Below are 18,694 nucleotides of genomic sequence, written 5' to 3'. Positions count from 1 at the left end.
GCAATCCAACAAATCCTTAAAGGCACTGGATGGACACCGTTGATAGTATTGTCAAAGACCGGTCGTCGCACTTGGTGTTTCCCATATTATGCAAAAAATAACAAATCTGTGACAAAGAAGTTGTGGGAGAATAATGACAGAAAACCGCCCTTGTTGCACATTGTGTACCAAAATGCCTAAAAGAAACTTCAATCCTGAAGTCTTTTAATATTTGAGTGAGAAATTATCTCTTTCTCAAAAACTATGTTGCTTCAGAGGGATCCATTTATCATAATGTTTTATACTATCAACAGCTCTCCATTGAGCCCTTTTGAGATATGGTGGCCACTATAAGGGAGAGCACTGTTCGGTTTGGATGCCGGGTGTAAACTGACAAATTTACCGCAACCATTAAAGGATTTGGGCGCTTTTTCAAAATGTCCATAGATTTAGGCCTACATTCAACTTACAGTGTTTGAAGATAATGATAGTGGAAAGCTTCCCTTCAATCATTACTAACTAAGGTTGTGTAGTTTTTGAGAAATGAGCAAAACAAGTCACACTAATAATTTTGGTCTCATGATATACCAAAACCATAGCATAACTGGTTACAATACGTTTTTACATGCTAAAACTGAGACGAAAATTATTACTTTTACTCATTTCTCAAAAACTACAGCACCTCAGTAAGTAAAATTTCAAGGGAAGCTTTCTACTATCATAATCTTCAAACTGTGTAAGTTTAATGTAAATATGTGGACATTGTGTTTTTTGTTAGGAAAAAGTACATAAACCCTTTAATAGCATTGTGTCCACCATTATCTTAAAACAAAGGCTTATAGTTCGTGTAAGTTTTTAGGCTAACAATTATTTGGAGTAAATCCGTAAAGGTGTCCCGTGCCTTTAACTTGCACAACTGCTTGCAGTTATTAACACCTTTTCAAAGAGATTTTTCATTTATCGAAGGAGTCCCGCATTGTTGGCAATTATAGTCGGCCGTATTTCCAAGTGGTCCTTCACAAGTCTGTTCTATTAATTTTTTCAAATCGTAACCTCAAGTGGGTACATACAATTTGTGATGACCTAGAAAAGACAAATACAGTTAAATTGCTCTTTTCTGAGTTATTATTATTGTCTGTATCCTGAAAACACATAACACAAAGAACCCTTATCAAAGAACAAAGACAACTCTCAACATGCCGTACCCTCCTTTTGGATGTAAATAGGAATGGGGGAGGCGTAGTTGTACGAGCAACCTTGTTTTTGAGCAACCTATAAGCAAGGTTGAGCAAGGACTACCTCCATGATTTGAAAACTTTGCATGGTGGAATTAGGATCTAGTAAGGTTTGTGGTAACTCAATGTAATGAGTTGGGGTGGTTCTGTCAGAACCACCCCAACTAGTTACATTGTGTTACCACAAACAGAATATGAAATCAAGAATAAAGAAATCATCACAATCACTATAAAACTGAGGGTTTGTGTGTTTTTGATGTATTCAATAGTTTTGTCAAACAAATTTAACGCCTAGATGACATTTTCTGTAAACTTTTTCAAACAACTAAGCACAGTGTAGCCCAAGTAAATATTTGAAGAATTGTTCTTGCTTTGCCAACATGAATAAAAACCTTCTTTAAACATCTTTTCAAACCTGTACGTTTTGAAAAAAATATCAGCTGAAAAATCTGTGAAGTAAAAGTATAAATAGATATCCAGACATGGACAAAAATGAGGTCGGAGGGTTTTGAATGGTCGGGCGGGGACGATCAACAATTTATTTTTTATGTGGCCTAATGTTGGGATACACTATAAGGAGAATACTGGTCTTTGATAGTAATTTTTTTGTAACCAAATGTGTCCAGTGTCTAATAGAACCCCGAACGATGTCATAAAACTTAAATAACTTGAAAACTTACCTCCCCGTTCAAAGTGGTGCCACTACCCGGGTCCTAAAAATTAAATTAGTTATCACAATTATTATTCCAATTCACATAAATTAATTAATACATCAAAAGAGTAAGCTCAATTTCTTGGTTCATTGCCATTTATTTGCAATAATTTGTTTTTGTGAACATTGTTATTTTGTTAATTATTTATTAAAATAAATGTAAATTGTAAATGCACATCCAACCACAGTGAGCCCAAGAAATGACACAAGAAAACAGTTTTTTTTTGTTTTAAGTTTTTTTTTATCGTAACCGTACACTCTAAAAAAAAAAAAAAAAAAAAAAAGAAAAAAAAAAAAAGCTGGTCAAGGGTCAGATCTGACCCGGTATCCGGGTCCTCTCGGAGTCCAGGTCAGATTTGTGACCCGGAACTTTTTCGAGTTTAACTCTTGCCTCTCTATCCACCAGTTCGGACACGGACTAAGAAGTGTCTTAAATGTGCAATAATTATTATTGTTTCAATGGCTGTTTCTAGTTTTTATTGCAATGCTTTAATAAAGGCAGTGTGCACTATTGGTAATTAATCAAAATAATCATCGTCATAAAACCTTTCTTCATTACGAGGAATTAGGAGAGGTTGATAGTATAAAACATTGTGAGAAACAGCTCCCTCTGAAGTGGCGTAGTTTTCGAGAAAGAAGTAATTTTCCACGAATTTGATTTCGAGACCTCAGATTTAGAATTCGAGGTCTCGAAATCAAGCATCTGAAGCACACAACTTCGTGTGACAAGTGTGCTTTTAAATCATTCATATTTCGCAGCTTCGTCGACCAATTAAGCTCAAATTCACAGGTTGTTATTGTATGCATATGTTAAGATACACCAAGTGAGACGACTGGTATTTGACAATTAACAATAGTGTCCTCTGCCTTAAATGTAGTTTTTGTAAATTTAGTGATGAATAAAAGGCCGAAATGAATTTCCCACTGGGAATATTAATAAAGTCAAGTGATTTTTGAAGAGAACAATTAATGAATGAAGTTTGCTTATTTACCACGAGGTTGCCGCCATAAATATGGTTCAGGATTTCAAAGGCCATATTGTAGTTGCAGTCATTGATGTTAGGTGAGGCAAAGTTATTGTCACACGCATTGGTGTAGTCAGTGGTGATCTAACAAGTAAAAACAAAAAAACAATGATAACTTTAAAACAATACGACATCAACTTCGTTTAATGAAAACTCAGGATTCCCAATTGGGTGGCATATTCCCAGATGGGCGAAAGTATCGTGAGCGTTGATACCTAAGATTTGTATCGTCTGAATAACCTCCAGTTGGGACAAACTTCTATAGGCCTTTATCACGCTGTCACCATCTTGGTCATATTCCCTGTTTCCAATAACAAAAATGAATGCTAAAATTCATTGCACATGGCACCAGACTGTTATTTCGTCCAGCCTCAGTTTGGTTCAATGAGTTGGAATGAGTTGGAGTTGGCTAAATCAAGATGACCACACCGTGATAAAGGTCTATTGAAGTGTTGTTAGCCTGAACATCTGACGTCAAACTTCGAGGCTCGTGAATTACGCCAGAGAGTGGCCTCTAGCATGGGTTAATCCCAGTCCATAATTATCTTTCACCTAGATTCATCGACCTCAAATGCAGCTGCCAAACGTCACTTATAAATAATAATAATAATGAAAGTTTATAAGGCGCCGGTATCCGCCATGACTGACGCTCGGACCAATCAAAGTACAGATAAGAAAAGCAACGTCACTGCACGTTATCCATGACATCATTGTGCAAGTAAACCAGAGGAGGTTTCTGCACAGTATAGAAAGATGAGATAATGATTGTACCCAATGAAAATCACTGGTACTAAAAAGCAAGTGCTACTTGCGGATTAAGTCAGGGAACCAGTCTAGATTGTTTTATACTTACAATCCGTGTCCAGCTGGTAGGTCGTACTTTGTCATAATATCACTGGCACTGTTGACGTAGTGGTCGTAGTAATTCTTGAGCTTTTTAACAACGGCTGAGTAAGTAAAAGAAGGGGGAAAATAAACTTGACGGACTTGTTTTGGTGTTGGATGCTTTGTGGTGTTTAGAATAAGAAGAATGGTAAACCTGTGCGAACCATGTATATCTCGTTGAGGGAATGTTGGCTCTAAAAGAGCCGGATGTGTCTTTTTAGAGCCAACACTGGTTATGTACATCGTGTGGAATAAAAATAATGAATGCTAACAATCATTTTGCAAACAGGAACCAGACTATTTTGTTCTTCCAGCCTCGGTTTGGTAACATTGATATCGATGGGAGAAGTTCAAGATGGCTGCACTATGAAAGGCTAGGACAATCCCCGTCCATTTGCACCTTTCACCTAGATTCACCATTAATCGAAGCCGTGTAATCAAGAAGGGTCTACATTTCAAACTCACCGGTTGGTACGATAGTATCTTCAGTACCGCTGAAAATATAGACGCGAGCGGACGCCATATTGGATGTTGCGTCCACCTTGCCGTTGGCGGCGTAAGCATCGGTGTCATCGATGAGGTCCTGGACATCAATGTTATTACCATTCCCGATTGTGGAACATTCCCCATAGAATGCTTTATTAGAACTCCCCTGCGCACAGTAATACGGTCCTGGCATGTATTGTAAAGATAAAAGTAAAGTACTCCGTTGAAGGCACTAGTTGGTATTTCCTCAGAATAATTTGTTACCATAAACACTTACTTGGTAGCGAGCAATGGAGAGCTGTTGATAGTATAACATTTGTGAGATTTGGCTCCCTCTGAAATGTTTCACTTGAATTATTTGAATTGAATTCGAGACCTTAGCTGAGGTATCGAATTCAAGCATCTGAAAGCACACAACTTGTGTGACAACCCATTTTCTCGCAATTTCGGCGACCAACTGAGCTCAAATTTGTCAAAGGTTTGTAAGAAGACTGGTCGGCCATATTGCGCGTCATGGATTTACATAGTGGCGGCATTAAGCAGTAAGCTCCGGAAGGTTAACATGCCTTTTCGTGTGATTACGTTTAGTATAGTGCTATGAAAGGAAAATAGTACAGTAAGCACAAAATCGGCCGCTAAGCAGCTCTATGAAAATTGGTCCTTGACTTACCTCCTGCCACTGCACCAACACCCATGATGCTAGATGAGTATGCCACGTGGAGCTGGACCGCCATGTTGGCCCCTGATGACACCCCACTGACGGACACTTTGGTCGGGTCTGCTCCATAGTTATCTACGTAAGGAAAAATTGGTCATTAGATTTTGTCATGGGATTGTTTGTATTTTGAGATGTACGTTTTACCACTGTTCCGGTGAGTTGCAGGAAGTAATGTATATCATTCCACAACTGCTCAAATGTAATAGTTTTTACGAAGATTTTTTATATTTTTTATTTTGTACTTGTTATAATATTGCCCTTTAATGTGCGATTGCATTATTTTCATGTACTTATATTATTAACATAGTTAAGTGACCCATAATGTATTTAAATCGAAAATAAAAACCCATTATTTTACTTTTTATTTTGACCTGATAAGATATTTGGATTATCATTTGTATTTAAAGACACTGGAGACTATTGGTAACTGTCAAAGACCAGTCTTCTCACATGGTGTATCTCCACATACGCACAAAATAACAAACCTGTGAAAATTTGAGCTCAGTCGGTCATCGAAGTTGCGAGATAATAATGAAAGAAAAAAACACCTTTGTCACACGAAGTTGTGTGCTTTCAGATGCTTGATTTCGAGATCTCAAATTCTAAATCTGAGGTCTCGAAATCAAATTCGTTGAAAATTACCTCTTTCTTGAAAACTACATTACTTCAGAGGGAGCCATTTCTCACAAGGCTTTATAATATCAACCCCCCCCCCTTTACTCGTCACCAAGAAAGGTTTATGCTAATAATTATTTTAAGTATACCAATAGTGTCCACTGCCTTTAAGCAGAAAACTTTCGTTAATTAAATATGCTTTATAATATTGGGCCCAGCTGTGAGTGACAGCAATCTTAAAAAAAAAAAAAAAAAAAAAAAAAATAGCATAATATTCGATATTTGCAAAATATTTGTTTTTAATCAAAACAAGTGGATCAATATAGGGCACAGACATTCAATTTATCACGAACCTATATACCAGGTTAAATTGATTAGTTTTTCTCCCTTATAGCGTCACTATTATGACAAATGGTGTTACATCGAAGGCTAACTAACCATGGCCCAATTTCATAGCACCGCTTAAGCAGATAGTGTTGCTTAACAAGTTTGTGCTTAAAGGCACTGGAAACTATTGGTAATTACTAAAAATAATTGTTAGCAAAAGAACTTACTTGGTAACGAAAAACGGAGAGCTGTTGATGGTTAAAAGTACACTGTGAGAAACGACTCCCTCTGAAGTTATGTAGTTGTTGAGGAAGAGGTAATTTCTCACTCAAATAATAAACTACTTCAGCTGAAGCATTTTATTTTGCATCTAAAGCACACAAAGTAGTGTAACAAGGGTGTTTTCTGTCATTATTCTCTTGCAAATTCGATGACCAATATTGAGCCCAAATTTTCACAAGTTTGTCGTTCTATGCACTTGTGACGGGGATGAACCAAATGGGCCGGGTACTGGTTTTTGACAATTGCCAAACGTATCCATATCCTTTAAGCAAGAATTAGCACGATACCAGGCAAAACTAATTGTATTTGTATTTGACTGGTAACCTTATTCTGGTTAGCACAGCAAATTTGTGCAATGCAAAGCTAATTGTTGTGCTTAAAGACACTGGACACTAATTGTCACAGACTAGTCTCCATAGTTGGTGTATCTCAACATATGCATACAATAACAAACTTGGGAAAATTTGAGCTCAATCGGTCATCAAAGTTGCGAGATAATAATTATAGAAAGAAACACCATTGTCTCATTATAGTGTCACGTGAAGTTGTGTGCTTTCCGATGCTTGATTTCGAGACCTCAAATTCTAAATCTGAGGTCTCGAAATCAAATTCGTGGAAAATTACTTCTTTCTGAAAACTACGTCACTGCAGAGGGAGCTGTTTCTCACAATGTTTTATACCATCAACCTCTCCCCATTCTCGTAATCAAGAAAGGTTTTATGACAACAATTATTTTGAGTATTCTACCAATAGTGTCCACTGCCTTTAAGCAGCTGTATGGAGTGTAGGCCAACCCCTCGTTATAACGAAAGAATCCTGCGTACTTACCTAAAGCGTCCCATGCTCCCGTCTGAACTGCGTAAACCCAGCACTACCAGCACAGAGATAGCTGCTTCTCTCCACGCCATCATTGTTTAGTCTTCACCTTCAAGCAGTTAGTAGCAGAACCCAAAGAGAGTTTGACTGATTTTACGCCCCGACCCTTCTTTATATGCAAGTCTACTAGCTGCAGGACGACTAGACTGGACAATTACCCGCATTGATAAAGACAGATACTTGCTTTTTAGAGCCGGTGATTTCATTGGATAAAACGTCGCCGGATAAATATGCAGTGACATAAGCTTTCCCTAGCTGTGTTTCCATTGGTCGGAGGTGATGTGGGTGTAGCTGACAAACATCACCTCGGACCAATCAAAGCAAAGATCGGTCGTGAGTTCAGCAAGAATGTTGAGTTATCAACCAATCATACAGCTATAAACTGATCCAGGGATAAGGATAGTCTTACAGGCCATGGATGCAAAGATTTCATTGGATAAACGTGCTTTGACGTAAGCTTTTCATATTTTGTAGTGTGACGTCACATATTCAGGCTCGAGATTCCACACAGAGCCATCCCTGGAACAATTGTCCTGTATTTTGATATCGACAGCTCTGCAACGATCACGGTCACGCGCCAAAACCAGACGCGCATGCGTGTTTCTTCCTAGCTTTTACAATCGAAGCGAGTCACATTTCATTTTCATTTCCCTTTCAGTCGTTTCTTTTCATTCCAACAGATAATCAAAATAACAATAACAGAGGGAGACTTTTTGAAAGCTCTGCCACTAGAGGGCAGCAGACCTACCAGGTTAGGGTGCACAACTCCTATAGAGAGGGTTGCGTGACCCGCAAAAAGTTCGTTGTGCGCGCCGTCGGCCATGTTGAGTACTATTTCTGTTTGTAACGCGTCGTCTGCTCGCAACAGCAGACGCACATTATTTGGTTATCGAGAAACTTTTTCTCCGATAGACACAAATATTTGGTGAGGTTTTCTTTCTGTATTTTATTTGGTAAACAATTAAATTACTTCAAGCACATAATAATTATTAACTCCGGATAATGCAAGTCAACGCTGGTCGATACTGTGAGAAAAATACTAACGAAAAAAATTGTTAAAACAACAAGGATCCAGAATTCAAACCTGCCGACTGGTCTCCAAACATTGAATTTCTCAGCAGTGTCGTAGCCAGATGTTATTAAATACCGTTTACTCTGAGCGAATTTAGATCCTTGATGCACTAACATCAAATTGGATGGGTGACGGATGTAAAGGTGCACATCGGGGAGGAAAAGCAAGTCAAAATTAAATTTAAGAGAGTGAAGTTAGAGAGAAAACAACGAAACAGGCAGTGGACACTATTGGCAATTACTCAAAATAGTTATTACCATAAAACCTTACTTGGTGGGGAGCTGTTGATAGTATAAAACATTATGAGAAACGGCTCCCTCTGAAGAAACGTGATTTGGAGAACTCGATTTAGAATTTGAGGTTCGAAATCAAGCACTTGTTTGTTATTGCTACCGGTCCAACTTCGACGATCAATTGAGCGCAACTTTTCACAGGTTTGTTATTTGTCTGCATAAAAATAGTTGAGATACACCAAGTGAGAAGATTGGTCTTTGACAATTACCAATAGTGTCTAGTGTCTTGAACAAAAACATATTTGGGACTGGAATGGAAGTTCAAAACTCAAGTGTCATCTCAAACGACTCTAAAAAATTAAGTCAATGTAGTCAATGTTTCCTCCACTTTCGGTAAACAGTATTGTCCAAGTCCCACACTTCGTGTATCACAACTTTTACATAAAATAACAAACCTGTGGAAATTTAGGCTCAATCGGTCATCGGAGTCGGGAGAAAAAACGGGAAAACCCACTCCTGTTTTCGCGCGTTTCGCCGTGTCATGATATGTGTTTATAACAAATCCGTAATTCTCGCTATCGAGAATGATATTGTTTTAATGTTTTCTCAAAAAGTAAAGCATTTCATGGAAAATATATCATGGAAGTCTTTTACCATTACCTTCTGTAAACCCTGTAAAGTATTTGTAAATCTGTGATTTTTTTCCTGTACCGAAAGTGTATAATGGCTTTAAGATAACGTTTAATGTTCCCTTTCTTTCATTTATATTTAAAAATGTCAGAAACCAGAGGGCTAGGTTATCTAAGAAAATTGTTTAATTAATGTTTCCTTCAAATTCATGGAACATAAACAAAATATAGGTACGATATCAAAACAGACCTACAACTTGTAAAAACAATAAGCAGTAGTTATTCGGTCATTCCTCAAAGTAAAACAAACATACAATGACAATAAATATGTCAATCTAATAATCAGCAACGCACGAACTACCACACTAACACAAGCAGATGATACTTTATAATTAAAATATTGCAGAATATTTCAAAGGCGCCAAACTAACAAATTGATGTGCTCGTGATCAATGCGCACGAGAGGGAATCCTCAAACAGCATTCACCTTCAGAGGGAGCCGTTTTTCAAAATAAATTATACCGTCAAACAACTCCTCGTTACCAAGTTGTTTTCTTTAAGGCAGTGGACACAATTGGTTATTGTCAAAGACTAGCTTCACAGTGGTGTATCTCAACATATGCATAAAATACGAACCTGTGAAAATTTTAGCTCATCGTCATCGAACTTGCGAGATATGAATGAAAGAAAAAACCCTTGTCACACGAAGGTGTGTGCGTTTAGATGGTTGATTTCGAGACCTCAAGTTCTAAACTTGAGGTCTTGAAATTAAATTCGTGGAAATTACTTCTTTCTCGAAAACTATGGCACTTCAGAGGGAGCCGTTTCTCACAATGTTTTATACCATCAACCTCTCCCCATTACTCGTTACCAAGTAAGGTTTTGTGCTAATAATTATTTTGAGTAATTACCAATAGTGTCCACTGCCTTTAATAGCAATATTGACAATAACAGCAATATAAACGAAAGTGGTGTCTAGTTGAACGATTTTAAAACACCAATGTTCGTCAAAATCTTTGCGTGTAGGTTTACCTAGATAGACATATTAATCAAGTATCTCACACTCAACGGGTGGTCGAATTAGTAATTAAATCTTGGAAAATATCATTCGCAATCCAACAAATCCTTAAAGGCACTGGATGGACACCGTTGATAGTATTGTCAAAGACCGGTCGTCGCACTTGGTGTTTCCCATATTATGCAAAAAATAACAAATCTGTGACAAAGAAGTTGTGGGAGAATAATGACAGAAAACCGCCCTTGTTGCACATTGTGTACCAAAATGCCTAAAAGAAACTTCAATCCTGAAGTCTTTTAATATTTGAGTGAGAAATTATCTCTTTCTCAAAAACTATGTTGCTTCAGAGGGATCCATTTATCATAATGTTTTATACTATCAACAGCTCTCCATTGAGCCCTTTTGAGATATGGTGGCCACTATAAGGGAGAGCACTGTTCGGTTTGGATGCCGGGTGTAAACTGACAAATTTACCGCAACCAGGATTTGGGCGCTTTTTCAAAATGTCCATAGATTTAGGCCTACATTCAACTTACAGTGTTTGAAGATAATGATAGTGGAAAGCTTCCCTTCAATCATTACTAACTAAGTTGTAGTTTTTGAGAAATGAGCAAAACAAGTCACACTAATAATTTTGGTCTCATGATATACCAAAACCATAGCATAACTGGTTACAATACGTTTTACATGCTAAAACTGAGACGAAAATTATTACTTTTACTCATTTCTCAAAACTACAGCACCTCATAAGTAAAATTTCAAGCTTTCTACTATCATAATCTTCAAACTGTGTAAGTTTAATGTAAATATGTGGACATTGTGTTTTTTGTTAGGAAAAAGTACATAAACCCTTTAATAGCATTGTGTCCACCATTATCTTAAAACAAAGGCTTATAGTTCGTGTAAGTTTTTAGGCTAACAATTATTTGGAGTAAATCCGTAAAGGTGTCCCGTGCCTTTAACTTGCACAACTGCTTGCAGTTATTAACACCTTTTCAAAGAGATTTTTCATTTATCGAAGGAGTCCCGCATTGTTGGCAATTATAGTCGGCCGTATTTCCAAGTGGTCCTTCACAAGTCTGTTCTATTAATTTTTTCAAATCGTAACCTCAAGTGGGTACATACAATTTGTGATGACCTAGAAAAGACAAATACAGTTAAATTGCTCTTTTCTGAGTTATTATTATTGTCTGTATCCTGAAAACACATAACACAAAGAACCCTTATCAAAGAACAAAGACAACTCTCAACATGCCGTACCCTCCTTTTGGATGTAAATAGGAATGGGGGGCGTAGTTGTACAGCAACCTTGTTTTGAGCAACCTATAAGCAAGGTTGAGCAAGGACTACCTCCATGATTTGAAAACTTTGCATGGTGGAATTAGGATCTAGTAAGGTTTGTGGTAACTCAATGTAATGAGTTGGGGTGGTTCTGTCAGAACCACCCCAACTAGTTACATTGTGTTACCACAAACAGAATATGAAATCAAGAATAAGAAATCATCACAATCACTATAAAACTGAGGGTTTGTGTGTTTTTGATGTATTCAATAGTTTTGTCAAACAAATTTAACGCCTAGATGACATTTTCTGTAAACTTTTTCAAACAACTAAGCACAGTGTAGCCCAAGTAAATATTTGAAGAATTGTTCTTGCTTTGCCAACATGAATAAAAACCTTCTTTAAACATCTTTTCAAACCTGTACGTTTTGAAAAAAATATCAGCTGAAAAATCTGTGAAGTAAAAGTATAATGATATCCAGACATGGACAAAAATGAGGTCGGAGGGTTTTGAATGGTCGGGCGGGGACGATCAACAATTTATTTTTTATGTGGCCTAATGTTGGGATACACTATAAGGAGAATACTGGTCTTTGATAGTAATTTTTTTGTAACCAAATGTGTCCAGTGTCTAATAGAACCCCGAACGATGTCATAAAACTTAAATAACTTGAAAACTTACCTCCCCGTTCAAAGTGGTGCCACTACCCGGGTCCTAAAAATTAAATTAGTTATCACAATTATTATTCCAATTCACATAAATTAATTAATACATCAAAAGAGTAAGCTCAATTTCTTGGTTCATTGCCATTTATTTGCAATAATTTGTTTTGTGAACATTGTTATTTTGTTAATTATTTATTAAATAAATGTAAATTGTAAATGCACATCCAACCACAGTGAGCCCAAGAAATGACACAAGAAAACAGTTTTTTTTTGTTTTAAGTTTTTTTTATCGTAACCGTACACTCTAAAAAAAAAAAAAAAAAAAAAAAAAAAAAAAAAAGCTGGTCAAGGGTCAGATCTGACCCGGTATCCGGGTCCTCTCGGAGTCCAGGTCAGATTTGTGACCCGGAACTTTTTCGAGTTTAACTCTTGCCTCCTCTCACCATTCGGACACGGACTAAGAAGTGTCTTAAATGTGCAATAATTATTATGTTTCAATGGCTGTTTCTAGTTTTTATTGCAATGCTTTAATAAAGGCAGTGTGCACTATTGGTAATTAATCAAAATAATCATCGTCATAAAACCTTTCTTCATTACGAGGAATTAGGAGAGGTTGATAGTATAAAACATTGTGAGAAACAGCTCCCTCTGAAGTGGCGTAGTTTTCGAGAAAGAAGTAATTTTCCACGAATTTGATTTCGAGACCTCAGATTTAGAATTCGAGGTCTCGAAATCAAGCATCTGAAGCACACAACTTCGTGTGACAAGTGTGCTTTTAAATCATTCATATTTCGCAGCTTCGTCGACCAATTAAGCTCAAATTCACAGGTTGTTATTGTATGCATATGTTAAGATACCACAGTGAGACGACTGTATTTGACAATTAACAATAGTGTCCTCTGCCTTAAATGTAGTTTTTGTAAATTTAGTGATGAATAAAAGGCCGAAATGAATTTCCCACTGGGAATATTAATAAAGTCAAGTGATTTTTGAAGAGAACAATTAATGAATGAAGTTTGCTTATTTACCACGAGGTTGCCGCCATAAATATGGTTCAGGATTTCAAAGGCCATATTGTAGTTGCAGTCATTGATGTTAGGTGAGGCAAAGTTATTGTCACACGCATTGGTGTAGTCAGTGGTGATCTAACAAGTAAAAACAAAAAAAAACATGATAACTTTAAAACAATACGACATCAACTTCGTTTAAAAAACTCAGGATTCCCAATTGGGTGGCATATTCCCAGATGGGCGAAAGTATCGTGAGCGTTGATACCTAAGATTTGTATCGTCTGAATAACCTCCAGTTGGGACAAACTTCTATAGGCCTTTATCACGCTGTCACCATCTTGGTCATATTCCCTGTTTCCAATAACAAAATGAATGCTAAAATTCATTGCACATGGCACCAGACTGTTATTTCGTCCAGCCTCAGTTTGGTTCATGAGTTGGAATGAGTTGGAGTTGGCTAAATCAAGATGACCACACCGTGATAAAGGTCTATTGAAGTGTTGTTAGCCTGAACATCTGACGTCAAACTTCGAGGCTCGTGAATTACGCCAGAGAGTGGCCTCTAGCATGGGTTAATCCCAGTCCATAATTATCTTTCACCTAGATTCATCGACCTCAAATGCAGCTGCCAACGTCACTTATAAATAATAATAATAATGAAAGTTTATAAGGCGCCGGTACCGCCATGACTGACGCTCGTACCAATCAAAGTACAGATAAGGAAAAGCAACGTCACTGCACGTTATCCATGACATCATTGTGCAAGTAAACCAGAGGAGGTTTCTGCACAGTATAGAAAGATGAGATAATGATTGTACCCAATGAAAATCACTGGTACTAAAAAGCAAGTGCTACTTGCGGATTAAGTCAGGGAACCAGTCCTAGATTGTTTTATACTTACAAATCCGTGTCCAGCTGGTAGGTCGTACTTTGTCATAAATATCACTGGCACTGTTGACGTAGTGGTCGTAGGTAATTCTTGAGCTTTTTAACAACGGCTGAGTAAGTAAAAGAAGGGGAAAATAAACTTGACGGACTTGTTTTGGTGTTGGATGCTTTGTGGTGTTTAGAATAAAGAATGGTAAACCTGTGCGAACCATGTATATCCTCGTTGAGGGAATGTTGGCTCTAAAAGAGCCGGATGTGTCTTTTAGAGCCAACACTGGTTATGTACATCGTGTGGAATAAAAATAATGAATGCTAACAATCATTTTGCAAACAGGAACCAGACTATTTTGTTCTTCTCCAGCCTCGTTGTTTGTAACATTGATATCGATGGAGAAGTTCAAGATGGCTGCACTATGAAAGGCTAGGACAATCCCCGTCCATTTGCACCTTTCACCTAGATTCCACCATTAATCGAAGCCGTGTAATCAAGAAGGGTCTACATTTCAACTCACCGGTTGGTACGATAGTATCTTCAGTACCGCTGAAAATATAGACGCGAGCGGACGCCATATTGGGATGTTGCGTCCACCTTGCCGTTGGCGGGCGTAAGCATCGGTGTCATCGATGAGGTCCTGGACATCAATGTTATTACCATTCCCGATTGTGGAACATTCCCCATAGAATGCTTTATTAGAAACTCCCCTGCGCACAGTAATACGGTCCTGGCATGTATTGTAAAGATAAAATTAAAGTACTCCGTTGAAGGCACTAGTTGGTATTTCCTCAGAATAATTTGTTACCATAAACACTTACTTGGTAGCGAGCAATGGAGAGCTGTTGATAGTATAACATTTGTGAGATTTGGCTCCCTCTGAAATGTTTCACTTGATTATTTGAATTGAATTCGAGACCTTAGCTGAGGTATCGAATTCAAGCATCTGAAAGCACACAACTTGTGTGACAACCCATTTTCCTCGCAATTTCGGCGACCAACTGAGCTCAAATTTGTCAAAGGTTTGTAAGAAGACTGGTCGGCCATATTGCGCGTCATGGATTTACATAGTGGCGGCATTAAGCAGTAAGCTCCGGAAGGTTAACATGCCTTTTCGTGTGATTACGTTTTAGTATAGTGCTATGACAGGAAAATAGTACAGTAAGCACAAAATCGGCCGCTAAGCAGCTCTATGAAAATTGGTCCTTGACTTACCTCCTGCCACTGCACCAACACCCATGATGCTAGATGAGTATGCCACGTGGAGCTGGACCGCCATGTTGGCCCCTGATGACACCCCACTGACGGACACTTTGGTCGGGTCTGCTCCATAGTTATCTACGTAAGGAAAATTGGTCATTAGATTTTGTCATGGGATTGTTTGTATTTTGAGATGTACGTTTTACCACTGTTCCGGTGATTTGGAGGAAGTAATGTATATCATTCCACAACTGCTCAAATGTAATAGTTTTTACGAAGTTTTTTTATATTTTTTATTTTGTACTTGTTATAATATTGCCCTTTAATGTGCGATTGCATTATTTTCATGTACTTATATTATTAACATAGTTAAGTGACCCATAATGTATTTAAATCGAAAAATAAAAACCCATTATTTTACTTTTTATTTTGACCTGATAAGATATTTGGATTATCATTTGTATTTAAAGACACTGGAGACTATTGGTAACTGTCAAAGACCAGTCTTCTCACATGGTGTATCTCCACATACGCACAAAATAACAAACCTGTGAAATTTTGAGCTCAGTCGGTCATCGAAGTTGCGAGATAATAATGAAAGAAAAAAACACCTTTGTCACACGAAGTTGTGTGCGTTTAGATGGTTGATTTCGAGATCTCAAATTCTAAATCTGAGGTCTCGAAATCAAATTCGTTGAAAATTACCTCTTTCTTGAAAACTACATTACTTCAGAGGGAGCCATTTCTCACAAGGCTTTATAATATCAACCCCCCCCCCCTTTAGTAGTCACCAAGAAAGGTTTTATGCTAATAATTATTTTAAGTATACCAAAAGTGTCCACTGCCTTTAAGCAGAAAACTTTCGTTAATTAAATATGCTTTATAATATTGGGCCCAGCTGTGAGTGACAGCAATCTTAAAAAAAAAAAAAAAAAAAAAAAAAAATAGCATAATATTCGATATTGGCAAAATATTTGTTTTTAATCAAAACAAGTGGATCAATATAGGGCACAGACATTCAATTTATCACGAACCTATATACCAGGTTAAATTGATTAGTTTTTCTCCCTTATAGCGTCACTATTATGACAAATGGTGTTACATCGAAGGCTAACTAACCATGGCCCAATTTCATAGCACCGCTTAAGCAGATAATGTTGCTTAACAAGTTTGTGCTTAAAGGCACTGGACACTATTGGTAATTACTAAAAATAATTGTTAGCAAAAGAACTTACTTGGTAACGAAAAACGGAGAGCTGTTGATGGTTAAGAATACACTGTGAGAAACGACTCCCTCTGAAGTTATGTAGTTGTTGAGGAAGAGGTAATTTCTCACTCAAATAATAAACTACTTCAGCTGAAGCATTTTATTTTGCATCTAAAGCACACAAAGTAGTGTAACAAGGGTGTTTTCTGTCATTATTCTCTTGCAAATTCGATGACCAATATTGAGCCCAAATTTTCACAAGTTTGTCGTTCTATGCACTTGTGACGGGGATGAACCAAATGGGCCGGGTACTGGTTTTTGACAATTGCCAAACGTATCCATATCCTTTAAGCAAGAATGAGCACGATACCAGGCAAAACTAATTGTATTTGTATTTGACTGGTAACCTTATTCTGGTTAGCACAGCAAATTTGTGCAATGCAAAGCTAATTGTTGTGCTTAAAGACACTGGACACTAATTGTCACAGACTAGTCTCCATAGTTGGTGTATCTCAACATATGCATACAATAACAAACTTGGGAAAATTTGAGCTCAATCGGTCATCAAAGTTGCGAGATAATAATTATAGAAAGAAACACCATTGTCTCATTATAGTGTCACGTGAAGTTGTGTGCTTTCCGATGCTTGATTTCGAGACCTCAAATTCTAAATCTGAGGTCTCGAAATCAAATTCGTGGAAAATTACTTCTTTCTGAAAACTACGTCACTGCAGAGGGAGCTGTTTCTCACAATGTTTTATACCATCAACCTCTCCCCATTCTCGTAATCAAGAAAGGTTTTATGACAACAATTATTTTGAGTATTCTACCAATAGTGTCCACTGCCTTTAAGCAGCTGTATGGAGTGTAGGCCAACCCCTCGTTATAACGAAAGAATCCTGCGTACTTACCTAAAGCGTCCCATGCTCCCGTCTGAACTGCGTAAACCAGCACTACCAGCACAGAGATAGCTGCTTCTCTCCACGCCATCATTGTTTAGTCTTCACCTTCAAGCAGTTAGTAGCAGAACCCAAAGAGAGTTTGACTGATTTTACGCCCCGACCCTTCTTATATGCAAGTCTACTAGCTGCAGGACGACTAGACTGGACAATTACCCGCATTGATAAAGACAGATACTTGCTTTTTAGAGCCGGTGATTTCATTGGATAAAACGTCGCCGGATAAATATGCAGTGACATAAGCTTTCCCTAGCTGTGTTTCCATTGGTCGGAGGTGATGTGGGTGTAGCTGACAAACATCACCTCGGACCAATCAAAGCAAAGATCGGTCGTGAGTTCAGCAAGAATGTTGAGTTATCAACCAATCATACAGCTATAAACTGATCCAGGGATAAGGATAGTCTTACAGGCCATGGATGCAAAGATTTCATTGGATAAACGTGCTTTGACGTAAGCTTTTCATATTTTGTAGTGTGACGTCACATATTCAGGCTCGAGATTCCACACAGAGCCATCCCTGGAACAATTGTCTGTATTTTGATATCGACAGCTCTGCAACGATCACGGTCACGCGCCAAAACCAGACGCGCATGCGTGTTTCTTCCTAGCTTTTACAATCGAAGCGAGTCACATTTCATTTTCATTTCCCTTTCAGTCGTTTCTTTTCATTCCAACAGATAATCAAAATAACAATAACAGAGGGAGACTTTTTGAAAGCTCTGCCACTAGAGGGCAGCAGACCTACCAGGTTAGGGTGCACAACTCCTATAGAGAGGTTGCGTGACCCCGCAAAAAGTTCGTTGTGCGCGCCGTCGGCCATGTTGAGTACTATTTCTGTTTGTAACGCGTCGTCTGCTCGCAACAGCAGACGCACATTATTTGGTTATCGAGAAACTTTTTCTCCGATAGACACAAATATTTGGTGAAGGTTTTCTTTCTGTATTTTATTTGGTAAAACAATTAAATTACTTCAAGCACATAATAATTATTAACTCCGGATAATGCAAGTCAACGCTGGTCGATACTGTGAGAAAAATACTAACGAAAAAAATTGTTAAAACAACAAGGATCCAGAATTCAAACCTGCCGACTGGTCTCCAAACATTGAATTTTCTCAGCAGTGTCGTAGCCAGATGTTATTAAATACCGTTACTCTGAGCGCATTTAGATCCATTGATGCACTATACAATCAAATTGGATGGGTGACGGAGGTAAAGGTGCACATCGAGGAAAAGCAAGTCAAAATTAAATTTAAGAGAGTGAAGTTAGAGAGAAAACAACGAAACAGGCAGTGGACACTATTGGCAATTACTCAAAATAGTTATTACCATAAAACCTTACTTGGTGGGGAGCTGTTGATAGTATAAAACATTATGAGAAACGGCTCCCTCTGAAGAAA

At 37.8% G+C, this 18,694-nt stretch overlaps 1 protein-coding gene and 1 pseudogene across 1 annotated transcript; both read right to left on the bottom strand.

The window, feature by feature from the left end:
• Positions 1 to 1,873: 1,873 nt before the first annotated feature.
• On the bottom strand, positions 1,874 to 7,304 carry LOC117301697. The gene is made up of 8 exons (XM_033785723.1): positions 7,299 to 7,304; positions 7,093 to 7,135; positions 4,993 to 5,115; positions 4,302 to 4,508; positions 3,805 to 3,898; positions 3,600 to 3,687; positions 2,919 to 3,035; positions 1,874 to 1,927 (listed from the first exon to the last, which is right to left on the bottom strand). The coding sequence occupies exons 1-8, from the start codon at positions 7,302 to 7,304 to the stop codon at positions 1,874 to 1,876; spliced, it is 732 nt and encodes a 243-aa protein (XP_033641614.1).
• A 4,730-nt stretch (positions 7,305 to 12,034) lies between these two features.
• LOC117301696 lies at positions 12,035 to 17,391 on the bottom strand (annotated as a pseudogene).
• Between the last annotated feature and the right edge of the window lie 1,303 nt (positions 17,392 to 18,694).

This window comes from Asterias rubens, chromosome 17 (genome assembly GCF_902459465.1).
Source record: "Asterias rubens chromosome 17, eAstRub1.3, whole genome shotgun sequence".
Lineage (NCBI taxonomy): Eukaryota > Metazoa > Echinodermata > Asteroidea > Forcipulatida > Asteriidae > Asterias > Asterias rubens.
Note: the sequence above shows the minus strand (reverse complement) of the source record. Positions and strands in the feature narration are given on the sequence as shown.